At 42.4% G+C, this 27,218-nt stretch overlaps 1 protein-coding gene across 8 annotated transcripts; it reads right to left on the reverse strand.

The window, feature by feature from the left end:
- Positions 1-3,002: 3,002 nt before the first annotated feature.
- On the reverse strand, positions 3,003-26,021 carry LOC111221082 (tropomyosin beta chain). Of its 8 annotated transcripts, none has more exons than XM_022744406.1 (9): positions 25,738-26,021; positions 19,535-19,660; positions 14,992-15,125; positions 13,811-13,928; positions 13,248-13,318; positions 11,481-11,556; positions 10,578-10,640; positions 10,419-10,488; positions 3,003-4,161 (listed from the first exon to the last, which is right to left on the reverse strand). In XM_022744406.1, exons 1-9 carry the CDS (start codon positions 25,849-25,851, stop codon positions 4,079-4,081), a joined length of 855 nt encoding a protein of 284 aa, XP_022600127.1. In that variant the 5' UTR covers positions 25,852-26,021; the 3' UTR covers positions 3,003-4,078. The 8 variants fall into 8 exon arrangements, with proteins under 8 accessions (XP_022600127.1, XP_022600125.1, XP_022600130.1 ...); XM_022744404.1 differs by lacking the exon at positions 11,481-11,556 and adding an exon at positions 12,479-12,554 and having other exon boundaries at positions 25,738-25,851; XM_022744407.1 differs by lacking the exon at positions 3,003-4,161 and adding an exon at positions 8,551-8,798.
- Between the last annotated feature and the right edge of the window lie 1,197 nt (positions 26,022-27,218).

A 27,218-nucleotide genomic window follows, 5' to 3' on the forward strand; every position in this document is an offset into this window, starting at 1 on the left:
AAAGGACCGTGACCCGTTTGGCTCTGAGCTTCCAGGTAAATACTGTTAATGATACTCCAATAAATAGTTGTAGAAAAAGAAGACCAATGATCAGTGATCTTAATTTATTATTTATTTTAATTTCTATTTTATTTATTTCATTTATGTCCCTATATGAACAGTTGTGTGTGTAAATACTGTTAATAATACTCCAATAAAGAGTTGTTGGAAAAAAAAAGACAGATGGTACTTTTATCTTAATTTATTTTTTATTTTATTTTCTATTTCATTTATTTCATTAATGCCCCTGGAATGAACAGTTGTGTGTAAATATAATCTTAATAATACTCCAATAAAGAGTTACTGAAAGTAGAAAAAAGCAGATATAAATTGGATTATTATATAAGACAAGACCACAGAAATCAGGGGCGGACTGAATAAATACTCATGTGACTCGATCCCAGGCCACCCAGTTCACAAACCACCAGAGCCCTGAGTCTGTAGGCTGACCCTGTTTATTGGTGTAACAAGTACCATCAAAAACATCGATAAACCTGAGTCACCTGAAGTCATCACCTGTGAGCTCAGAGCAGTTTGTGTGTAATGATTTCATCTCCTCTCTGTGGCGTGGTGGAGGGTTAGTGAACTGAAAGTACAGGGGTTTATAAAAACCTCTGAAACCAACCCTTTACCAATAAACACTGATGAAAGCTGCTTATCAGCTTTTAAAGTATAAAGTTGTTCTCTCACTTCAACAACAGGGAGTCCTGATCACTGACCCTTCCTTCTATAACCACGCCTTGAGGAAGACCCTGCAGGGGTCAAAACCAGTTGCCGTTTTACTCCCTTTTTTGGGATTTTGTTTTGCAATTTTTACTCTGATATGCCCTTACTAAACAAAGGCATTTTAATTATATCCTTGGCTCTGTTCAAGTGTGCTTTAGGTCAGCCCTACAGCTTCATTGAAGTCCTGTTAACTCGTCTTATCTAACACAGCAAACCACATTTCACTTTGTGTCCTTAACACTGTAAAACTCATAATAATGAATTATATTCATAGACTTTTATTGTTAACCAGGTGTCATTCGATCAGTTTGTCATATTGCAGAAACTTCCTAATTAGGGTTATATATTCTTAATTAGGGAAAAGCCATCACAAATGAATAGTTCTTAACCAAACTTAAGACAGGAGAAGTGTTTTACACAAACTATCAAACATCTCAACATCTTAAATAAACTCTCCTAACTGTAGGACTGCAGAAAGGCCAAACTTACAGATATTTTTTTATCCCGTTATCACAAGATAACAAAGCTTGTTATTCCGAGATAACAAGATATTATTTGGAGAAAATAATTTTTTGTTAGCCCGAGATAACGAGATAATTTTCCCGCTATCTGGAGATAACAAAGCTTGTTTTCTCATTTTAATTACTCAATCAGAGATCAGATGCAGACGGCAACTCCTAGATCTGTAAAATGAATATGTCAGAACGACGCATTGATCATCAGAGAATATTTCAATCAAGGGCAGAAATCACACTGTGTCTTTTCATACAAGATCATTTTCAGATCAGTCCTCGTCAGCTAACGTGTTAAGGATTGTTGCTAGGGAGTACAGTTACTGTGACTGAGTGAATGAGGTTCAGTCAAAATCATATTCTTCTGACAATATTCCGTCAGATCGGGATAACCAGCTTTGTTATCTTGAGATAACGGGTTAAAAAAAATATTTGCAAGTATGGCCTTTCTCAGCTTCTGTAACAGAACTGTTCATGTGGCCTGACTTTCATCTTCATCCAAGTCACTGCTCTTTTTTGTTTTGGGGCTTTTTGTGCCTTTATTGGATAGGATAGTAGAGAGAGACAGGAAATGGGGAGGCATAGAGAGGGGGAATGACATGCAGTAAAGGGCCGTCTAATGCGGGATTTGAACCGGGGCCTGCTGCAGCGAGGACTGTAGCCTCTATATATGGGGCGCCTGCCCAACCCACTGCGCCCTTCGACTTTGTATCTTCTCAGAACTAAAGTAGAACACACTGTACTTCACACACTTCCTGTGTCCTTGTGTAACATAGATGAGTGTTGTTATGCTGACCAAAGTGTTTGGGAGTAACAGTGAGCAGTGTCCAGATTTGCACAATAAATGGTCAAGAGAGAAAGAACCACAGCTCGTTAGCAAACGACACAGGTCTAACTGACGGTGAACTAACAAGTCAAAGACGAGCTGTGCTGGCGTGAAACAAGATGTCAGTCTAACTAACTGAACCAAGTTAACTTGGTTAATGTTCATATGAGGTCTGAGCTCTCTCTGTTTTTTCTTATTTCCAGTGAAGATCATTGAAGTATCAGGTTGAATAAGAGATGAGGCAGAATCAGTAACTTCTTTCAAATCACTTCTTAAAACTCATTTTTATAGAGTTGCTTTTATAGGATGTTGTCTTTTTATCATCTCCATATCGCCCTTTTATTGCTTTTATCGTGTTTGCAGGTGTGTGTGTGTTTTCTATCAAGCTGCTTCCTCTAATTGTCCTTATTTATATTGATGCATATTGTTTGCGCTCCTTTTGTAACTTATTTCTGCCTTGTTTTTGACTTTCATTGCTTATTAAATGAAGTTATTATTATTATTACATATGGACGAGCAGCTACTTCCTCATCATCAGTAGGTGAGACCCTCTGTAATCATCATCCTTACCTCTTCATCACGCCAGACTGGGATTCATTCACTTAGCTCATTTATCCAAACACATTCACTCAGTTTAATTCAGTGAGCTCACACTAACGATCCTGCGTCTGTAATAAATAGAAAAACTATAATCATGAATCAATAATTTACACAGCTGCATTCAGACGAATCAATACTGCGGTATTGATTCGTCTGAATGCAGCTGTGTAAATAGAATGCCAGAATGCCAGGGTAAACTAATGCCAGTTAGTTAACAGTGTAAAGATGAAGCCACATGTTGTGTTTGCTCCAGACTCAGTGAGTATATGAACAACTGGAAAAACATCATCACAGACATGTTGGAATTATGATGTTTATTGATTCAGGAATGCACTTGTTTTTTTTTTTTTGTTTTTTGTTTTTTACAGTATATGAAGCTTTAATTCAATGTTAGATGTGTTTCAGCTCCCAGCACCTCATTCATCTGTTAACATGGAAAATCGGATTCCTACTGTTTTGTTCTGGTCATTGAATTCAAATAATGATCTGAGGATGACTTTTTAATTCACTGAGGTGTCGCAGTATAAACCTAAAGATGACTTTAAATCATGTAGACAATATGGAAGTGGTTCATTCCACTATTAATAGGCCTATTTCAAAAATAAAAAGAAAAAATGTTGTCATTGTCATTTAAACATAAGTGTGATCTGATCTGACAGAGGTGGTCAGGTGTGACCTGGTGGTAAACAGGTCTCCTCAGGATTCATTCTCAGGGTTCTATCATGGGTGAGAAACTAATGTCTGTTTTTCTTTGGTTCTACTTTATGAATTACTGAAAACCTGTAAAAACAAATGTTTCTGCTGCAGACTAGACACAGGAGCTTGCGTGCAGTAGTATAGGTCTCATATGAGTTTCACTTCCTCATCCTGACTGTGAGGGTGTGGGCTGTAGCAGAGCGGGGTTGAGGGCCAGAGGAAACTGATGTCCCACCGCTCCGTCCGGCACCAGCTCTAACACAACAGTTACCGCTCGTTCACGTTGAATTTTCAGCGGAATTCAGTTGTCAAACCACTAGAGACTGTGAGACTTCATCATTCATGGTGTAGTTACTGTGTAACAATGAGAGTCCAGAGAAAGGCTTCATCATGTTTGGTCAAACAAGTGAAACCATCTGTCTTCACACAGATGTGACTGTCTAACCACAGGCGTTTCTTGGGTGAGGAAGTTTGGTGATGATAGGATGAACTACACTCAGTCTGCTACAGTTCCTACTGCTCACACAGGAGCTGTCAGTTTGCAGCAGAAACTTTATTTTACTCTATTTTTTGTTAGATTAAGATTGAGCTGAGTGTGTGTGCTGGGAGATTAAACTGTTTAATTGTTTTTGTCTTGTCTATCTTTCAGACGATAATTCAGTCAGCTCTGTGGAGGTCTCTATAGATTGTTGAGCTCCAGAAGGGTTTGGTCCAGGACCTGGTGCATGTCCAGGTTCTCCTCTTTGGCTTGGGCCAGTTTCTCTGGAGAAGGAAGGACACAAAGTCACAGATGAGTCACAGCTGAGATTCCAAATACATTTTCTGTCTGGAATTTACAGAGAACCCAGAGATTCCACTCAGTCTTTATTCACAATAATAAATCTATTGGTGAATCAGTTTGGCGGTCTATCAGCAGCAGCTGTTCTCTCTCTCAAGTGAACCCAGTACATACTGAGGAGAGGAGCAGCTGGAATAAGGATCAGTTCATACAGGCTCTTTTCTAAAGTCAGCCTCAAACCTGAACTGGATTCACCACCTCAGTTCAAAGGGTGAAGAACAAAATACTTTCACCTGAGAAAATGTACATGTTCAAAAGTAAAATGAATTACAGACACACTGAAGTCGACCTTTGTCAGAGACTGGATCAGGTCAAGTCCAGGACTGGGTATTAAACTCTGATACTTTATGGGCAGACTAAATTGGTTTGATTGGTAGAGTGCGTACCATGAAGGTGTAATCCTAACCACAGCAGCCCGGGTTCGAGTCCAACCTGTGGCCCTTTGCTCCATATGATCCTCTCTCTCTCTCTCTCTCTCTCTCTCTCCCTCCCTGACTTTCCTGTCTCTCTCTCACAGTCACTATTGGAATCAAGGTAAGTGATGAATCTGGCTGTGACTTGTTATTCAATGCTTTTAACTTCAAAAGTCACAACTGGGCATTGAAGTTCGTCCCAGCAGGTTCATCACTTTTCAGAGTCCCCTGGAAACACTTGCAGCTTGACCTCTCAGTGACCTCTGCTTCTCACAAAACGATCACATTAAAACATTGAGCACATCAGGCCCGATGATGAGATCTGCTCACTACAGAGAGTTCGACTACAGTCAGCAGAGAGCAGGAGCAGCAGCAGCAGCAGCAGCAGCAGCAGCTGTGAAGCAGATGTTTGAAGGGACAACATCTGCGTGATATCAGACAAAGTTTAAACTGCAGAGCTCCAGGCCAACATCAGCTCCTCACAGTCAGTGAGTTTGTTTTACAGTGGAAAAAACACAGATGTGATGTGATGTTTACTCCATGAGGTAATGACGGACGGAGAGTGATAATAGTGACATCACTGACTCTTCTTCTCCTCCTGACCCTTTCTGATTCTCTCTGTCAGGTTTGTTTGTGTGGATGTTCACAGATTCACGGAACTCTCTTCACTGAACAAATTACACTGCTCGAAAAAATGAGGGGAACCCTTAAATCACACATCGGATCTTGATGAATGCATTACTCAGGTTGAAAATCTTTACTGATGTACATTGTATAATGTGTTGAGAGCAAAATGACGTAACAACGGTCGATAGAAACCAAAATCACCAACCCATAGAGGGCTGGATTCACAATCACACCCAAAATCAAAGTGAAATCACAGGCTGATCCAATCCTTGTCATCACACCAACTCATAATGTGACTCAGTAGTGTGTATGGCACCTGTGTGCCTGTATGCACTCCCGACAACGTCTGGCCATGCTCCTGATGAGTCAGTGGATGGTGTCCTGGGGGATCTCCTCCCAGACCTGGATCAGGGCGTCAGTGAGCCGGGCGTAGTCCTGCACCAGGAGGAACCCAGGGCCACTGCACCAGCGTCAGGTCTGACAATCGCTCTGAGCATTTCATCCCGGTACCCAACAGCAGTCAGGGTACTGCTGGCTGTGACATGGAGGTCTGTGAGACCCTCCAAGGATCTTCCTCCCCAGACCATCACTGACCACCACCAAACCGCTCATGCTGGATGATGTTACAGGCAGCATAATGTTCACCTCCTCATCTCCAGACTCTTTCATGCCTGTCACATGTGCTCAGTGTAAACCTGCTCTCATCTGTGAAGAGGACAGGGCGCCAATGGTGGATCTGCCAGTTCTGGTGTTCTCTGGCGAATGCTAGTCGAGCTGCAGGGTGCTGGGCTGTGAGCACAGGTCCCACTAGAGGACATCGGGCCCTCATGCCACCCTCATGGAGTCTGTTTCTGACAGTTTGGTCAGAAACATGCACACCAGGAGCCTGCTGGAGGCCATGTGTAGGGCTCTGGCAGTGATCCTCCTGTTCCTCCTCACACAAAGGAGCAGGTAGCGGTCCTGCTGCTGGGTTGATGCCCTTCTACGGCCCTGTCCTGATCTCCTCGTGTAATGGCCGCTCTCCTGGTTCCAGCATCATGCTGGATGATGTGCCATCCTGGAGGAGCTGGACTACCTGTCCAACCTGATTGGGCTGCAGGTGCCGCCTCATGCTACCAGTAGTGACAAGGACACTAGCAAAACACAGAACTAGAGAAGAATCAGTCAGGAAGGATCAGGAGAGAGCAACTGTCTTTGGACACCACATGCAAAACCATTCCCTTTTGGGGTTGTCTTGCTTTGGCCTCTCCATTGCACCTGTTGTCACTTTCATTTGCACCAAAGCAGCTGAAATTGATTCGCAATCACGTGTGCTTCCTAAATGGACAGATTGATATCCCTGAAGTTTAACTGACTTGGTGTTATACTGTGATGATTAAGTGTTCCCTTCATTTTGATCAGTGTAGTTGTGAGTGTCTTGTTTCAGGCTGATGAATGTGACCTGCACGTGATCAGCTGATCATTATTAAATCTGATCATCAGCAGGTTTCATTCACAAAAAAAGAAGATTTTCACGGTGCAGAGCCTCAGAAATAAGATGACTGACACATAACATCTCTACAGCAGAACAGACATGGCTGATATGAGAGGTGTCATGTGATCATCCTGGAGAGATTTTCGATTCAGGTGTCAGAGGAGAATCCAGGACAGAAACCCGCATACAGATCCTGAATCTGCTGTGGCAGCCAGAAACTTCACCTAACAGCTCCTGTAATGTAGAAGCTGCTGTGCAGAAATATGCCAATAAAATCATAGCATCTTAAAAAACCTCTCAGTGACCTGGTGGCCATGATGAGGACGATGAGGACGATTCATTTAGTTATTAGTTATTTTATTTGAGTGAATTCATCATGTTTAAAGTCTAAATTCATTCAGATTAAGACTTCATGGTTTGTGACCACGTGTTTCTTCCCCTGTGGACAAAGTCAGACTATCTGTACATGAATCCTACCACAGGTCTGGACCTGGTCTGGATTCTGGACTATGGACCTGGTCTGGACTCTGAACCTGGTTTGGACCACTTCTCAATTTTTTCCTATCAGAACTCTAAATACCAGAAAACTGGATGAATGATCCGAGTTTTCTTAAATCACTCAGACATGTCTCAACCATGAATAAATGTGAACATAAATATGAACATGTGTAAATCTGTCTCAGCCTAATCAATAACAAACACTGACCTTACATCAGCGTTGTACATGTAGTCTTAATCAGCAGTCATTAAACCACTGTCACATCTCACTAAGAGGAAGTGGTTACACCAAGGTCACTTTAAAACCCATCAGATTACGGATGTATATAAATATATTGAAACATTAAACACTGTTTTCTTCACAGTTTCTCATCCTGACAGATGTATATGAAACCTTTGATCCGTGTGTGAGCAGCAGCTCAGTAAACAGGTAGATGTGGAGTTTGACCTTTTCTGCATATCGTGCAGCACTAATATATATATATTTATAAAATCAATAAACAAAGTATTTCTCATGTCCCAGTTAAAAGGACAATAGAAAACAAAATGAACTCTTTTTCTATCAGTTGAGACATAGACCAGCTGTTCTTCTTCAAGACTGATAAACTGTCCAGTTTCAACAGGAAGTGGCAAAACTCCATGTCTCAGCTTCTCATTCTATTATAAATATAAATATATCATTCTCAGTACTGCATTTATTTTTATCATCCTAACTGTACACACTTCAGTTTTAGCTCAGAGCTGTTTACTCTGATCCTCTGGTTAAAGAAATATGGAACCTTTTAATATTAAAATCAACAAACCAACAGAACAATGTGATCTTTCCTCACAGCTTCCATCTAATAATTTCATATCAACTGACAGATCCATAACTGAGCCTCACATGAATCCATCTCATGTTATTATAGTGCACAGACTGAAAACTTCTGTCCTCATCATCATGTCCTGATGAACCACAGCAGTAAAAGAAGAACAGGCCACACGCACTGAAAACTAACAACCATCAGTGATTCCTCCAAACCCTGACCTGCTGATTGAGCATCAAGCCTCATCTGTCAGTACAGATTTATTTATACAGCTGCGACAGATGCTTCAGTGGGGGAGTTCTATACGTGCTGTATATGAACTTAAAAAAGAGGAAGCGAACAGAAAAGAAAGAAGACCAGGCTGAAAGGAGTCAGGAGAGCTTTAATCCATTTATTACAGAGGGAGGGGGGACAGAACAGGGGGACAGGAAAGGGGAGGTACCTCAGTAAAGAGAAGAACCAACAGACACAGCAGTTGTGGGGGGGGGGGGCAGTAACATGACCTTCTGTAAAAAGAGCAGTGTAACACATACAGCTGACTGAGGGGGGCTGGGGGAGAGTCTTCTATCCCAGAATGCCACTGTGCAGCGACATAAAGGACAGTGAGCAGGAGAAGAAGAGTTGAGACAGGAAGGAAGAGCGGGCAGGAAGTGAGAGCGTCTACAGTGTGGTCATGTCATTGAGGGCCAGGTCCAGCTCCTCACTCAGAGCCTTACCCTTCAGCTTCTGAGCATACACTTCATCTGCAGGAGGAGACACAGAGAGAGAGAGAGAGACAGAGAGAGAGAGAGACACAGATACAGAGAGAGACACAGAGAGAGAGAGAGAGACAGAGAGAGAGAGAAACAAAGATAGAGAGAGAGAGTGAGAGAGAGAGACACAGACAGACACACAGAGAAACAAGAGAGCGAGCAGAGTGGACACAGAATGAGACAGGATCAGAAAAGCAAGGAGAAAACTAAAAGATCTTTGTAAAGTCCAAACTGAGCGATCCAGTGTCACTGCTGTTAATGACATCATCATATCAACCTCGTTACTCCAGCCAATCACTGAGCTCAAATCCACACAGACTCAACAGATCATGCAGAGTTATCGACCACAGCTCCATGGTTAACATGTGAGAAACAAAGCGTCAGTATCACAGACACCTGCAGGAGCACACACTGGTCCTGGTTCAGCTCTAAATGAGTCATTAGTGAGTCACACCTTCTGGTTCACTTCCTGTCTACAGCTGAGGCTCACTTCATTTCACCACTGACAAACAACAAGAAGTTTGGCAGAAACAGTTCTCACTACTGGTCACCAGTTCTTACAACTGGTTTCCAGTAGAGTAACAAGTACTCAGAGTCGCTAACGCAGCAGTAACTCTAGCCAGTAACAGAACAGAGGAGGTGTTAGTAACATGAGAACTCAAACAGGATCATATCAGCAGATATAATGTTAGAGTGTTAATGCCAGAGGAAACCTGCTGTTGTATGTGTAAACATGTATGTTGTGACTGAACACTGTGGTGTTACGCCCCCTGCTGGCTGTTGCAAACATTTGAATGTTTATCATGATGTGTCAGGCAGCTGCTTTTAGATTTGACATCTGCACTTTAGTTGTTGTTTCTTCACTTTTCATGTTTTCTTTACTTTGTGGAACTTTTCTGTGTTTGTTTTACATACTTTAACTGATGTCATTTATGCTCCTATTGGTCTGTACTGTGTGTGAATCACTCTGAAGCTCCTGTATATGAACTGCAGCAGATTCATTCATGAAGGTGCAGTGAGGTTAAACGAACTAAACTGAACCCTGAACCACGTGTCATCTGTATATCTCAACACATCAGCCAATGAGACTGCAGCTGAGAACATGTGCATCAACAGTGGAGTGAGAGCAAGGAGCTGCACCAACCAGGATTCAGCAGGACTACACTGAGAACACAGCAGACACAGCCTGTGTGTACAGCTGTGTAGACACAGACAGAATAATGTGATGCACTGCTGTGAGATCCAGATGTGGGGAGCAGCAGCAGCAGCTGTGTCACATCAGCAGCCCAGGGCAAAAGTTTTTCTGACATCCATAAGGGGGCAGTATGCTCCATCAGAACTACTGTCAGGTGGTCCGGCAGCTTCAGAAACCCCTTCTGCCCCCCCCCCCCCCATGACAGATGAGTTTCTCACGCTGAGGCTGGATCTGATCAGATCAGGTGTGAACACGACTGCTGTCTGATGTGGTTGGGCACAGCTCGGTGTCTGGTTTACTCTCCGGCTGTAACTTGGTTCATCGTTGAGATTAGTGCAGCTGTCTGCCACTGTAACAGCAGGTGTGTTGCTGCAGTCAGTAAAGTACGAGCAGAGCAACAGGTGAGTGTGAATTACCTTCCAGATCATCGATGGTCTTCTCCAGCTTGGCCACAGACCTCTCGGCAAACTCTGCACGAGTCTCAGCCTGGAACACAAACACGACACGACATGTGTGAGAACACACTCTGACCTGTGTGAACAAGTGTGTTACTGTGGAGGACACAGAAGTCTCACCTCTTTCAGTTTGTCAGTAAGAACTTTGATTTCTTCTTCATATTTGTCCTCCTTCTGTGAGTACTGCAAACCAAACACACAGGGGGTTAACTCACTGCCATTAAAATACATTTACACTTAGTATCAACAAAGTGTCATTAAAATACATTGAAGTGTAATTAAAATACATTTACACTTCGAATTAACGAAGTGTCATTAAAATATATTTACAATATTAACGAACGGTCCTCAGGCATGGATGAACACACTTCTCTGCTGTTTTACTTTGAGAGAATGTTTGAATCTTTTTTAGGAAAGGACGATGCATGAAGCACAAACTGTGACGGTAACACTTGTGACACTTGTTACCATGGTAACCAAAGTTTGTGATCATGAATGTTCAATACAGCACATTCAAGTAACAGAGCTTCAGTTTTTCTATGGCATAAATCCATTTGTCTATGACACTTTAACACTTAAAGTTTTAAAAGTCTTTCCAGGATCCTGAAAAACCACCTGTATAAAATGATTCAATCCACTGCAGATAATCAATTCTGGGTCTTAATCCACACAAAGATGACGGCTGTCAATTTTTCAGTTGTGGTTCACATCATACAGAGTAAGATGAGTTTTACTGTCAAACTGTTGTGTAGCTCTATGATGTTGAATTTAATGATGATCTACCAGGGGCTTCTTGTTTCCCTCAGAATCATTTACATCAAATGAAGAAGAAGTTAAAATAAAGGAGCTCTGAACTCTCAGTTCATTAGAGCAGGTTAATGAGGACTGAGTGTATGTTGTTTAAATAGACACCCTGTCACTGTCACAGTGTGTGTGTTCTTTACACACTACATTTGATCAGTGTGGACACACACAGTGTGACAGGTCAGTCCAGAGGCTGACTGCCCCTCAGCTCCACTGTACCTTCTCAGCCTGGGCCTCCAGAGACTTCAGGTTGTTGGTGACATTTTTCAACTCTTCCTCGAGGTCACCAGATTTACTGATCAGAGCAGGAAAGAGGAAAGGAAGAGAGGAAAGTAGGAAAGGAAGGACAGGAAAGCGAGATCAAACCCTGACACTTTTATTGATGTCTGTCTGTCTCACTCAGAGACAGACAGACATCACTCATATCTGACTCTGAGTGAGACAGTCAACAAGGGTTGAAGCAACATGTCAGGTGATGTTACAGGGAACAGGTAGGTGGAGGGTAAAGGTAGATTACAGCAGGTTACAGCCAAGATTAAGAGTTAGACGCAGACAAATCACATATATTCTATATTTGTCTTCTTGTCAACAAACCCCATGGTCCGTCTCTCAACACCTTCCCTCCTCTGTCTGTGGCTGTCAGCTCTGAGCTCATTGGTTCCTGCTGAAGGAAGTAGCTCTTTAAAAACAGCTCACTTACAGTTTCATTATCAAGCACTCAGCCGTTTCCTCAAACACCTGGGCACTGATGTTTTTAACAAGCTTTACTCTTTAACAGTGAATTAAACGGTCTCCTGTCACATACCTACACAATCCTCATGATCTCTCCACCAGTCACACACTCACAGGCTCCCCCTGCTGACCAGGAGCTCTCAGTCCTCCTCTATGACCTGTAACACTTTTACTTACTTCTGTTTCAATCTGACAGATCCTCGCTTCACAATACTGATGATTTAGAAAAGACCTGTGTTCACTCACACCTTCGTGGTTCTGACTGAAACTGATGGTTCTGGTCCTTTCGTCAGATTTGTCAACAAGAAAAACAAGATAGAGGTATAGAATATCAGATGACTTATCCTTTAAACCCCCCTGATGTCACAGGGGGTGAGTGCAGGTTAGACAGGAAACAGAGAGGGTAGGGGTCAGAGGCTGCAGGTCAGAGGACCAGAAGGCAGCAGGTCACATGTTAGACCTTGTGTCCTTTGTACTGTAAGTACCTCTTCCTCTCCGCACATCATGGACTTCATATTCTGGTCCATGAGTCTGCGCTCCTCCTCCAGGTCCCTCACTCGGCTGCAGGGTTAGTCCAGGAGGTCGGGGTGAGGGTGGGGGCAGTGGGCACGGCAGCCATGACACAAGACAAGTCCCAAACAGATGGTGTTGGTGTTCACGCATGCATCACGCAGAAACACACACAACACACATATCCAGGTCTCTGTGTGATTAGTGCACTCACACACGATATATTAACATTCAACAGGAAATAAATCAATCTGAGTCATTGATTAATGGTTCAGGTTATTTATAAACTGAGGTCTCAGGAACATTAAGATCTGAAGATCTCTGAGTCCTGTTTTCATACCCAAACCATTAATCAATTTATTGATCAAAGTATCAGTATCATTGGATTAATCAACAGTGATTATGAGCTGCAGAATCTTCATGATTAATAGTTCACACTAATATCAGAGTAAACACAGTGATCACATGACCTCCACTATGAACACATGAATAATGTTAGTGAGTCCACTATGACAACATGAATAATGTAAGTGGCTCCATTATGAACACTCCACTGTGACAACATGAATAATAGTGACTTCATTATGATAACATGAATAATGTTAATGACTCCATTATGACAACATGAATAATAGTGAGTCCACTGTGACAACATAAACAATGTTAGTGGCTCCACTATGAGCACATGAATGATGTAAGTGTCCTGTGACGGTGTGAGTTTTCATGGTGCAGGTGTTGACTTACGCCTCAGCCACCTCAGCACGCTCCTCTGAACGCTCCAGGTCACCCTCCAGGATCACCAGCTTACGTGCAACCTGCAGACAGTCGGCACACCTGTCAGTCACATGACTCTTCCTGATAACAGAACAGGTGTCTTCCCTTACAGACACTGTTACAGTGTGTTGTAGAGACACTGTACTGACTGTCACATTTTAAACAGTCAGTGTAGTGAACTGACAGAAATAATAGACGCTGGTTTGTTATTATTCCTGTGACACAGTTACATCATCATTTCTAAAGTGGGCTAAATGTTCTAGAGGTAAATGTTTTGCACATCAGTTTACATCTGAATGTGATAATCTTTCTTTATTTAATTTTGCAGCAAAGGGCCATGGGTCGCACTCAAACTTGTGCCTTCGTGGTACGTGCTCCACCAGGTATGAAATCTAACACATCATCTGTCTCTCTGCTTTAACTGTTTTTCAGCCCTCTACTGATCTGAATAAGGGTCAGTTCTCCAGTGTGAACCAGCTCCAAACTGAAACCTGTGTGTGTAGCATCAGTTTGTGGTGTGAAAAACTCCCCACCTCCTCATATTTGCGGTCGGCCTCCTCAGCGATGTGTTTGGCCTCCTTCAGCTGCATCTCCTGGATCTCCATCTTCTCCTCGTCTTTTGTTGCTCTGTTCTCAATGACCTTCATCCCTCTGAATGAGCAGAGCAGCAGGCAGCAATAAGCAGCCAGTCACAGACTGATGGAGCTGACTGGGTTTATTTACGTTTGGAGATTCTGTGTTCAACTGCTCCACCTGAATACAACCACCATTGTTACATATGATCAGCTGACTCCTCCTCTGTCTGTTAAATCAATGTCTAATTTCCTCTCTTTCTGTGGACAAGTGTCATCAGTGTAATAGTGATGTTATCAGGGTCATCTCAGCTTGTGATTATATCTAAGTAAAGATGCTACTGGTTGCATTCTGGGAGGTGTGGGGTCCAGTGGTTTTGGAGTTTGACCTGTTAGAGGCTAAAAGATATCGCAGCCTCTGCTGCTTCAGTTGTGACCACAGCACAAATTAAATGACTGGATTCACCGCTTTAACTTCTCTGACTATAGTGTACATTGTTCAGGACACTGTTACCTCGTTAGCAGCCTGTGGAGACCGTCCCGTTGAAGTACTACTTGGCAAATGAGTAATATTTGACCTTGTCTACTGAAACACAACCTGCTCCAGATGTGATATGTGTCAGGTAGTTTTTGCTAATTTAACAGCCTCTCCATCAGATGGCCTCTAGAATTTACTTCTCATTTCAGTTTACTTTGTTCTTAATTATATAAAAACTGATCTTTCTAAACAACCCTCTGAGGATAAATATATAAAAGTCTGTGTGATTTCATCAGATTTGTTTCCAGTATTAACGACTGCAACACAGGAAACCTGAATTTGTTCTTTAACTCATCACACACTGATAGACATGCAGCTAACAGGGATGATTATTATTATTGGTCGCTTCAGGACTTTGGGTAAAAAAAAGGGCGCCCCACAGCAGTGTAATCCAACACTGTAGCTGACTGCAACATTCAATCATTCAGGTCCTTTGTTTTTTCCCCACAGCCTCTGAATCTAACAGCTGCTTATGTCAGCGTCATGCAGATATCTGCTGATCTGGTTCACTGGATGTCAACAAACCACCCTCACTGACACAGTGACTGGCACAGAGAGGAGGGAGTGACCACACACCAGGCCTTCAGGGGACAGAGCTCCTCACCTCTCACTCTCGTCTGCAGCCTTCTCAGCCTCCTCCAGCTTCTGCAGAGCTGTGGCCAGTCTCTCCTGAGCTCGGTCCAACTCCTCCTCCACCAGCTGGATACGCCTGTTCAGAGACGCCACCTCTGCCTCAGCCTGCACATGCACACACACACGCGTACACACACACACACACACACACACACACACACACACACACACACACACACACACACACACACAGAGCAGACAGAATATGATCAATATTAGAATATAGTTTTATATTCATACTGAACAACTTTATGCTCTGTCCAGATGTTCTCCAGCTGTTCATATAATGTCTCTGGATGTGAATAACATGTGACGCAGGTCTAGGTACAGGCCTTCCTGCAGTACAGTTCTCATTAGAAGACAAAGCCTGTGTAAGATAGAGATTTGTTATTTTTCTCAGGAGCAAAACAGGTCAAGTGTGGTGTCTCCAGAAGAGCTTCACTGCTCCAGGTCTCTGCACTCTACTTGAGGATGAACACCATTCTTCATGAACATATTCCCTCAAGCGATGTTAAGATGATGGTGACAGAGAAGGCTGTCTAACACGTCGCTCCAACATCTCCCATAGTTCATCTGCATTGAGATCTATAGACTGTGACCATCAGTGACCCCTCGTGACCTCATCCTGTTTCTATTCATTCAGGTGTTTCCTTTGTCACCTGTAGATGTGTTTAAAGGAGCAGAATCACAGCTCACACCTGGAAAATTATCCTGACTCCTTTCAGTCTAGAGATGATGAGTGTTGCTCAGTTGTGTGTCTGTGGTGATGTCACAGTGCTGAATCAAAGACTGAGGAAAATGTAACTGAGCTCTGTTACTGTCACAGACTCACAACTGTGCCTGAATGAAGACTTTAACATGATTTTAACCTATTAAAGAACAATAAGATGAATAAACTCAACCCAAACTGAGACACACAACATTCAGTCCAGTTTTGCCACCTCCAGTGGTCGGTCCCTGTTTGGCTCCTGTCTGGCCCCTGGACTGTATCCTGAAGCCTAGTTACGCATTGTAATGCAGCTAACATCTTTCAGCTCACATGACTGGTAGTTACAATGAAGCTGTACTACTTCCGGTCAGACAGGTGACATTTACCTGTTACATTTAGACTACAGTGTTAGTCAGTATTTATCATATGTTCTACATGTAATAACTCAACATGGCTGTTTGTCATCTTTAAAACTCGCTCATCGATGAGTGTCCACAGTTTCCGGTGTTGTGGTTGTGGGTCCTCGGGTGGTGCAGGTGTAGGTGTGTTACCCGCTCTCTGGCCTCCCTCTCCGTGTCCGCCTCGGCCTGCAGCAGCTCGGCTCGGTCCTCCGCCTCGTAGGCCGCCTGCTGCAGGGTCTGGATCTTCCTTCTCACCGCGTCTATCGAGGTGAAAGCCGCCATGCCCTCGAGTCTTCACTCCGCTTCTACCGGGTGTCACGGTGTTGCCGTGGCAACCGTGGTGACAACGGTGTCAGAGGAATTCTTCCGGTTACAATTTCAAAATAAAGCGATTATGATACGAGGCGGTAGACAGTCAGGTGTCCGTGAGGACAACAGTAAATATGAATAATAATATAATGATATCTGGGTCAGGTCTGGGTTTAGTGTGGGTCTGAGTTTTGTGAAGACCACAGGTGGATCCTTCCCCTCCAGCGTCTCAGTCTGTAGACCTCCTCCCTCACAGCAGGGCTCTGACTGTGGGACTCAGGATTCAGTTCACTGTTATACCTCCAGAACTCTGTGTCAGTGTGATGGACCCTCATACATCTTTATATTTAACACCATATTTCTGTGTTTGTATTGTATAGCAGGCAACACTGATGTAGCGTCTGTACTTTAAAAAAAAAAAAAAAAATGCTTATACTTAACAACCAGTGTTAATGAGGGTTATTCACGAAATGAAATCGATTACAGATCATTAATTACCCCGTTAAAATGTAATAAGTAATGTGACTGTGTTAATTACTTCATCAAAGAAATGTAACAATTAGATTTGATTACTTTTCAGTACCGTTCATCTAGTCTTTTGCCCTATAGAAATCTCACAAGTTCATATTTAATGACAACACACTGGTGAATGAAGTTATTGAGTGTTTTTACACCTCACACCTGTCACCGGTCTGACCGTTGTTGTCTGGATACACCAACAGGAAACATTCATATATATATATTCTACACATCAGCTGTCAGACAAAAACATATTCAGATGTGACCTCTTTATAATTACCAACATCTTTATGAGTAACTGTAATTCACACATTTTTTCTCAGTAACAGATTACATTTACTTTGTAATGTATTACAAAGTAAATGCTGTTACATGTCACTAGTTACTCCCCAACAATGATTATAACATAGTGAGCAGGCCCTCGCACTTTAATTCATGCTTTATACCATCATTTGTAATCTGCCCCTGACCTAGTAGTAGTTCCTAGTGGTAGTTCCATATGTATCTTATCTAGTTATGTATGGTAAATAACATATTGTGAATTAAAAATGGTAAATTACATATTGTAAATTAACTACGGTAAATGACACATTGTAAATGACATTTGGTAAATAATTGTGACTACTGATGAGAACCTATGAACTCTGTATGAAATAAATCATTTCTTTAGAGCGTTTTAGGATGAATTTGGTTCACAATGGATATATTAAATAATTAAGCCTAAATTACATTTGGTGCATGACTGTAAAAAGAATTAATTTATATTACATCAGGTTGAATATATCATAAATATTATAGGTTAAGAATCACTCATAAATAACTGTATAATTCAGCTGTTTAGAAGAAAGATAGTTTGTTAATTGACTGTAAATGGCCTCTGACTTTTCCTTCATATCTGCTACACGTGCAGTTCACTGTTTGTGAGCAGATGTCCTGAGGCAGAGATGGAGCAGTGAACACCACCTACAGCAGCAGACTTCTGTAAGCACTGGAAGCATAAACAAATTCATGCGTTGCTCCGATTCTTTCCCATCTTTGGTAACATCAGTGTAACACTGCACACAGGAAGTTCCCATTCCCCCTGCGTCACTCTCACATTCTGCTCTATAATTGGTCATAAATGCTGTGACTCATCACTCAGAGAAACCTGCATAAATATCATTACTCTCCCGAATTATTGGCCCCCGTCCTCACAGCACAGACTGAGTACAAGTTTAGAGGTTAGAGGTTAAATTAACACTTACAATAGGAATGGTAGTTAGGAATGGTGTAACAGCATGCAGCTCCATCAGTCACTGATCAGTTATGGGATATTATCTTAGAGATGGAGGAAGGTTAAAGTGGACTATGACACTAAGAAAAAATGGTAAAGTGCTGTGATGAGGCTATATCGTTTCTAAAGCTAATAGAGACATAGAGATCTGTCAGTTAATATAAAATTCACTCTTTTTATTTTATTCTATTGAGCTGCAGAGGGAGGATGTTAACACAAAGAGGCTGCAACTCTGGACTGGACTGGCTGAAGCCTGATTTTAGCTTCAGATAAGGAGGTGGACTCTGTTCACCATAACTGAAACTGCATCAGAAAATGATCCACTATGAAAAACAGCATTGGAAAACCAGTGTCAGAGTTCACACAGGCCCCTGAGCATTATTTAAGACAGACTATGTGCTGTAGCAAAAACTGAGCCAGGATTAATTTAAATCCTGGACGAACCTGGAATAAACTTTAGTCCTTGACTGATCTGGGATAAGCTTTAGTCCTTGACTAACCTGTGACTTTGTTGCTCTGTGTCAGTGTTGTGTTGTGTTCAGTAGATCAGTTCTGTGTAAAACAGCAGAATAAGTATCTGAGTTTAGAAGACTTGAGGTTAACACTGGTGCATGATATACTTTGATATGATTTACAGTACTGTAGTACTGTAATATAGTGCTGTAGTATTACTAAACAATACTTTGGTATACAGCATACCGTTCTGCAGAACTCAGCAGCAGTATCTGTACAGGCGGGAGTCAGCCATGGAATCAAGAAACTTAAGAAACCAAGCCCTCCACATTGGTTAGAGTAGATGGCATTAGCCTAGAGGTGCTGACAGGCTTTATGATATGTTGGTAGAATCTGATACTGCACATGACAGATTTAATGGAGTCTCTGCTGCTGCTGTCAGCGGTGGCGCTGCTCCTCTACACCACTTTTCACATGGAACTAATGATGATGACGCTTTGGAGATTTAGCACAGGCAGCTTTAACTGACACTGACTGAAGGTCAGCGTTAAAATGGTTATGATTACTGCACATGTGTGAGTGTGAAGTTTGACTAACAGTAACAAACTGGTCTGTGCATATTTAAGGCAGGAGGAGCTAAGACTTGACACGGCTGGTTATAGCACTATTGATGTCACTGATGGTCTAAATTTACACTGTCTGGTAATTCAAGTTAAACAAACCAGAGGAAACAGTTTGAGCAGTGATATATGAAACAGTGACAGCACATGTAGTCACAGTGTGACTGTGTGAGGGATCAGATGTGACTGGGCTCAATGGGATAATGTGCTCTTCAGCTCCCTTCACTCACGTCTGCTGCCTTCTTCTCTGCCTGCTCCAGCTTCTCCTGAGCGTCCTTCAGCGACTCCGAATATTTGTCCAGCTCATCCTCCACGCCTTTCAGCTTCTTCTGCAGACCCAGCAGCTCCTCCTCTAGCTACAGGACAAACACAAACACACAACACACACACACACACACACACACACACACACACACACACACACACACACACACACAGAAACAACATGTCAGAAGGTCAGGAAGCTTACCTTTGACACAACATACAACCATGTGGGATGTTGAAATAATGTAAAACTGGAGTTCTTCTTACACCCCTTGCAGGGTGACCCATGAAGGCAGTATTCTCCAACCAAGACTGGTTCAGAGCAAATACATCTCTACTTACCCTCTGTCCCACAAAATACACTTAACATATGTGTATATACATGATGATAAATTAATGGAGGTGGAGGTAAGAGTGGACGGATGGATGTTCATGTCTCATGTTCCATCCGTTGTTTAGTTCTCAAAAACACTTTTGGTTTTTGATTCAGTATTCAAAGGTCAAAACAAAAGACAACTCCATTTATTTACTGTAATTCACTGTCGGTCTTCTGATGGACTGTTTTTTTTAAAGAGGACCTGGATCAATGGTGCCTATATTACCCACAATGCAACTTGCTGGTAGCGGCTAGTGTAGCCTTGAGCCTGTGGCCGGCAGCAGAGATGAGCAGCAGTGTGGTGAGCTCACTTCTGTCTAACTCCACACCCCCAGATGTTTTTCATTTTCAAACCTGTGTCTTCAGATCTCACCCTCGCTGACTCCCTCCCTCTGGAGACAGTACACAGCTGTTACAGATGTAGTACTACTCTCCAACACCGACAAGCTACACGCTGCTTACGATAAAAACATAAAAGCCTTGAGGTGTCAGTGTGATTGTCGGATTGCCCGATAGTATCTAAAACCTCATCCCCACACCTGTCCAGACATGGCAGGGTGATTGTCCAGGTGTGTGCAGGTGTGACAGTAGGCAGGGTTCACATAACAACTCTGTCACGTTTCAGTCGAGAAAAACCCAGTGCAAAGGTGTGCTCAGTTATCCCCATTTCAACAGGTAGGTTAGGTTGGTGCGTCCGGCCCCGCCTTCAGTCACAGTCAGTCACCACTTTGTAGAAACATGTATGTTTGAAGCACACACTGGCCTTCATCACGTTTCAGTTGCCACATGAAACCCACAGTCGCAAAATTGACTTTGGCACTGAACAGTTATACTCTCAATATTCATGTTTCTTCACTGTCTTGATAAAAATGAAACCCAGGCAGCATTATGTTTCCTACAAATATATTTGCTACTTCAAATGACTTGTGTATGAACATAATGTGTAGGAGATAGTGTTACTCAACAAGATCTAAACTAGCTCAGATTCCCCTGTAATCTGCTGTGAACGTTCACAGTTTCCTCAGGAACTGGTTTCCAAAAATCAGGCTATAGTGAGGTCTGTCTCATAGAGTAACTTATCCCCTCCTAGCATAACAGCTAACAGCTAACAGTTAACAGCTAACAGCTAACAGCTAACAGTTAACAGCTAACAGTTAACAGCTAACAGCTAACAGTTAACAGCTAACAGCTAACAGCTAACAGTTAACAGTGAGTATTTTGCGTAAGAAAAAGTCAGTGAACCTTTGGAATTATCTTCATTTATGTATAAATCTGACCTAAAATATGATCAGATCTTCATGTAAGTTACAATAATGAACAAACACACAAATCCTTATATGGTTCTTCTCCATATTGTAAACACCATTCAAACTATCAGAGTAGCTGGAAAAAGTATGTGAACTGGAGTCAGCAGTTATCTGACCTGGAGTCAGTCAAGTGAAACCAGATTGGAGGTTTGGGTTAGAGACACTTTGACTTATAAAAAAATTTGTTTATTTATAATTTATTTAGAGAAACATCAGCTGATGTGAACCAGGCCTCACAACAAAGATCTCAGAGACTAAGGATGAAGTAGAGATGATGAGCATGAAGCTGTGACAGTCTCAGAGTTCAGCTCTTCATCAGCCCACAGTTAAACAAACTGTCTATAAATGGAGATGTTTCAGTTCTGTGGCTACTCTCGCTAGAAGTGGACGTCCAGCTGAGATGACTCCAAGACACATGCTCCACACGGATGATCAGTAACAAAGAAGCTCCGAGTCACAACTGAAGGCTTAAAGGAATCATTGGAGCTGGTTCACATCTCTCCAGTAGAGATGCTGTGGACTCAGAGAGCCGCTCACACCAGACATCCTGACATCATGTCTGACAGCTCTATAAGAAGAACGCTCCAAACTTCCTCCTGAACATTGAGCAGCTCTGATCAGCAGCTTCAGGAAGAGCTGGTTTCAGGTCATTGGAGTCAAAGGAGGTTCAAGCAGGTATTAAATCACTGACTGTTTCCACCAGCACTGCCTATGTTTACTGGCTAATAAAGTCTAACTGCTGTATTACTCCTGTACTCACTGTACAGATTTATGCTCCTAGGATATGGGATAAATCGGCAGACCCGCTAATAAACACTTTTTATTTTAATGACCCCATCACAGTAATATGACTCTAATGAGAAGGTTGCTGAGGATTTTCTTGGTCACGATGATTTCCTTCTTGGTCATTCTGGAACTCAGGCTTCTGTTATCAATAACTCATTTCCAACGTTTCAGCAGGTTGCCATTTACAACAACAGCTTCAAGGACTATAAAAAGCCAATTGTGCCCAACAACAATGTCCCCAGGACAAATGTCCTTTCTATATCACTTCTGACAGTCTCTCCCAGCCTGTAGCCATGTAAGGCCTCTTGGTCACAAATAGCCTGGGACAGTCCTGATCCCACCGTCGACTTTGTGGCAGCTCCCAAACCAACAGCCTTGACCGTCTTTCTGAGAGGAGCAACAATTCAAAGAAGGTGGGGGTCTTTAGAGGGGGCACAGAAATAGACATGCCAGCAGTCAGTGCCCCTGCGCACAGAGAAGTGATTGTGCAGCCATTGTAATAGCTACGATCCGAGCTCCTCTGGGAACACGTGCTATGTGGACAGTTGCATAGCTGAATAGTTTCTGTCTATTCATAGATTGCTACCTGATCTTGTAAATTACACTGTGGAGCGAGTCGTGTATGAAGGACTATCACTGTGTTCTGTGTGAGACAATAAGCAGTGGCCAATTTCTTGGTTCACAGCTGGAAGCTGCAGCTGGATTTGGCAGAGGGCAGCAGGTTAGGGATTGGTTAGTCAGTTGATGGCTGAATCTAAACTTTCAACCTCTGGACTTACACACTGAGGCCTGGCACACTTTGATCATGTTCCATAACCCCTACCCGCACCCCTACCCCTCACCCCCTTTGATAATATCATATACCGCGATGTTTGGACTGGACTGTATCAAGATATTACATTTTGGATATCACCGAGTCTAGTATCAACCCCAGACCGCGCTACAAAGAGGCTAGTGGAGACTCAGTCTCCCAAAATGGTCATGAAAGTGTTATACTGAAGCTTTATGTAAATTATTGGCTTGCTGATTTTTATAACATATGTTATAACATATGAAGCCACTAGTGTTTTACTGCACCTGTTGTTGGTACTGTGGCGGAGAATGCGTTTTAGAATTGTTCCCAGTATTTAAAGTTTTCTCCTTATCTTAGTCTTAGACTTCAGGAATTACTTAAAGTCAGTTAGACTGTTACACAAAAGTCCTTAGCAACTAAAGTTCACCTTGGCAAAGTTCCCATCAAAACAACGGGACCAGCGGAGGAGTTTAAATCAGGACCAGAAACAACATTACTGTGCTTACAGCAGGGTTAGGGTAAATCTGCACTGATCTATCAATGGATCTGAGTGGTTGTTGCAGTACCTGCTGAACACAGCTGATTGGTGAAGAGCTGCACCAGAGGGCGGAGCCATTACACTTTGTTACATTCATTAACTCTATCTGATCTATGTTCACCTCCATCAGCCTGTTAGCACGTTGAGTTGCTGCACATGAACAGCAGCAGTGTTAGAAATCGTACTCATTTTATCAGTAACATTAACACATCACCAGTGACATGATGTCATATACAGGATGTACAATTCTACATATTGACTATTATTTTAATAGTGTTTTGAAGATAACACAATCCTTCATCAGTGGTTCATCCAATGTGACTGACAGAACTGATAGGTAACACTGTCCACAAATAAGGTGAAATAACACAGAAACATGTGTATTCATGTCCACCTGATGAATCTCAGTCTGTCCCTCTCTTTTATCTCTGTGTTTGGTCTCCACCAGCTCCTGAGGGGAATATCTGGCTCTTTGGCAGCTAAATGCTCCACTATGTTCACAGGTAGTGGACAGTGGAAAGACAAGAAACATACACTAAATAAAATAATAAAACAATGACTTAAACAGGTTTTGAAGAAAACCCTGTAGAGCTTGAACATTTGTCATGTCAACCATGCATCATTTTAATGCAGATTTAGTGTTGGGTTGAAGATGCTAACAATTTTACAAAGCTAATTTAAAGCTAAAATAAATAAATAAGATTTATTTTTCAATATTACATGTTTTATACTGTGTGTTGTACCCTGTGTGTTTAAGATGTTTGTGTAGATTGTATACTGAGGAGTACTTAACATTATGTGATGTAACAGTGTCATTGTATGTTGATGAAGTAAATGTATATTTTTATTTTAAATAACAGCTTAATGCGCTCTTATTTTGAAATACATTTTTGAATTGTTATAGTGATAATGTAATTCTGATTACAATAACAGTAAGATTACAGTAATCCTGTACATTACATTAACACAGTTACACTATACAGCTTGTTTAACACTACTGTTAATATCATGTAAGTGTGAGTCACAGACTCTGACTGACAGTTGTCTTATTTTCTAATTGGATGATAAAGTGTAGTCGTGATTTTCACCAGTTACACTCACAATTTGAGGAGACAAAGAAAATCAAACAAGCAAAAAGTGTGTTTACATGACGTCAAATATAAGATCGTCGCAGTGGATCATCCTCTGTAGAACCAGTTCTGTTACTGCTGATACTTTAACCACATTTAACTGATAAAACTCTGTATAGGATAGGATTAGAAATGTAATGTAGTTTTACTTGAGTAAAGGATCCGAATTCTCCTCCCTCTACTGGCCAGTGTATCTATACATCAGCATATCTCTGAGGATGTAGATGATTCAGTGGTCTATCCTCAGGGGAGTCAAACTCATACACATACTGGTGTTTTATCAGCATATTCCAGTATTTCAGACACAATTTATTTACATTTATCTACTGTTACACCAACAAAGAGTGAATCTTGTTTCTTCATCCAAATCCACAAATATCCCAGAGTCCGCTAGGGTCTGTGCGGGTGGGGCTCTGGCTACATAGATGATCCACAGTTATTTAGTCTGGCACAGAGTGATCCTCCACTGAAGGAAACTACATGTGAAGCTGTTTTATGAGCTTCATCCTCCATCACTAAAACCACAAGTCTCCAGTCAGTTCAGTCATTCACCAGTATTCACCAGTATCCACCAGTATTCATCGATATTCATCAATATATCTGTCTACAGTTTGTTAACATAACATTAGCCACCAGAAACTACTGGTCCTCCCAGACCAAATATCCTGAAGCTGAGGCAGACCCCCCGCCACCCTGATCCCTGATCCTGGTTCTGTTGGAGGTTTCTACCTGTGAAAGAGTTTTTCCTCTCCACTGTTACCTGGTGCTGCTCATGGTGGAACTGCTGGGTCTGTTATAATATTATAAAGAGTCTAGAGCTCTTCATATGAACTGGTTAGGTGCTGTATGAATAAATAAGATTGAATTGAATCAAAGTGTTTTGTTGCTGATGAGTGTAAATCAGATGAATGTGGTCTCTGTCTGGGCATGGTCTTGCTCTGAGGCTCCTGGAGATTTAAGCCCATCTCAGCTGTAGGGCCTCCTGTTGGTGCCAGCGGCCCCACTGATCCAGTCCATCATATCTCTCTTTTAGACTCTGGACAAACCAGACTCTTCATGTTCCTGGTTGTTTCCTGTTTGTCTGACTCTTGTTCTGATCTTGTTCTCATTGTCTTTGAAACTCTGTTCAATCAACAAACTAAATAAATTTCAAATTGCTTCTGCAAAGTCATTAAAGAGAGACATCAGGTCTTCAGGTCTGTAGGTGAGAGGTGGTGCAGGTAATGCAGCGGAGCCTACCTGTTTGCATTTGTCCTCGGCTCCCTTCTTGTCCCCCTCGGCCTGCTCTGCCCGATCTATCGCATTCTCCTTATCCAGCTTCAGCATCTGCATCTTCTTCTTGATGGCCTCCATGTTTGCTCAGGTGTTGGGGTCTCAGCGGCGGGAGAAGAGAGGTCGTTTATCCGGACAGAGGACAGAGACAGAGACCGGTCTGTGACAGGGACGGAGGTGGACAGGAGCGCGCGTGCGGCTTGTCTGAGCGGCTCGGGCAGGACTCGAGGATGGAATAGCAGCTGCACGAGCCCCACACTTTTTTCATTGTGGATCCGCACGAGGACGTTGTCCATATTTAGGCAGCGCGAGCGGCGTGTGTGACGTGTGTGTGTTCAGTATGTGGGAATAAATCAGCTCTGTCCACGATGAGGAGGGTGTCTCTGACTTCATCACAGGAGGACCAGTTCGCTCCACCTGGACCTCAGGAGAGAGAGAGAGAGGGGTGGAGGTCTGTCTGTGGACCCGATGACAACATGAGGGGGGAATTACATGAAGAAAGTAATAAGATCATCTCGGTGGAGAAGCTGCAGGTCATCACACACACATGGGATGGAGATGATCAATAACAGTTAGACTCCTCCACCAAGCTCATTGAAACAGGAGAGGACAGGTGATGATGTCACAACCTCAAACCAGCATCAACAAATAAAAATAATAAACTGTTGTTGAAGCTCTGAACAGAAATGGTTGAGTTATGAAAACATTGATATGTACAGAGGTGAATCCAAAAACCAAAGTCTGCTTTGAGTCTTTTTTCCCTCCATTTCCTCTGTCAGGTCTGTGTCCATGTCTGGAGCTGAGTGGACGGGCAGACCTGGTCCCGCTGTCAGTCCTGCAGGGTTGGGGTTCGGGTGGGGGGCAGTCCAGGATCGCAGTCACTGGACAGAGGTCAGTATGAGAAGAGCTGCTGGTGTAACCTTGTTTACCTCTACTCTATTACCTACATGTTTCTGATTGTCTCCTTTTAATCAGATTACCTCTGAGTGCCTAGTATCTGATACCTCATATGATTCAGTACATTTTTGTAAATATTGAATTGTACACATTATAATATTATCTATTATTTATCTTTCTATGTATTAGTTACTGACATTTTACAATTTTTCTTTTTTGTACTTTCGCTTTGCTGCTGTGACACTGCAAATTTCCCCAGTGTGGGACTAATAAAGAACTATCTTATCTTAGGTGAAGAGGGGTCCAGGTCCCCAGGGCACCTGAGAGTCCCCTGGTCTCTGTGCAGCTGGTGGTTTGTGGTAATTTGTTGACTTGAGTCCTGAATGATCCTGGTCCTGAGGCCCTGTTCTGAAGAGGGTCCATGGGTTCTGAGTTCCACAAGTTCTAAGATCTTCACTGTTTCATGATATTGAAAAAAAAAAAAAAAGCGGTTCCTGCGACTTGGATGGTGCACTTGGCCATGTTGCGATTTCCATTACATTTCGATTAAT

This window comes from Seriola dumerili, unplaced genomic scaffold (genome assembly GCF_002260705.1).
Source record: "Seriola dumerili isolate Sdu_G_001 unplaced genomic scaffold, Sdu_1.0 BDQW01000081.1, whole genome shotgun sequence".
Classification (NCBI taxonomy): domain Eukaryota; kingdom Metazoa; phylum Chordata; class Actinopteri; order Carangiformes; family Carangidae; genus Seriola; species Seriola dumerili.

Excerpts from the sequence above, each read along its gene's own strand:
- LOC111221082 (XM_022744406.1), bottom strand. The coding sequence starts at position 25,851 with ATGGAGGCCATCAAGAAGAAGATGCAGATGCTGAAGCTGGATAAGGAG. Across the intron at positions 19,661-25,737 it reads CCGAGGACAAATGCAAACAG|CTAGAGGAGGAGCTGCTGGG; the intron begins GTAGGCTCCGCT and ends TTTGTCCTGTAG. Across the intron at positions 13,929-14,991 it reads GCTGCAGACGAGAGTGAGAG|AGGGATGAAGGTCATTGAGA; the intron begins GTGAGGAGCTCT and ends CTGCTCATTCAG.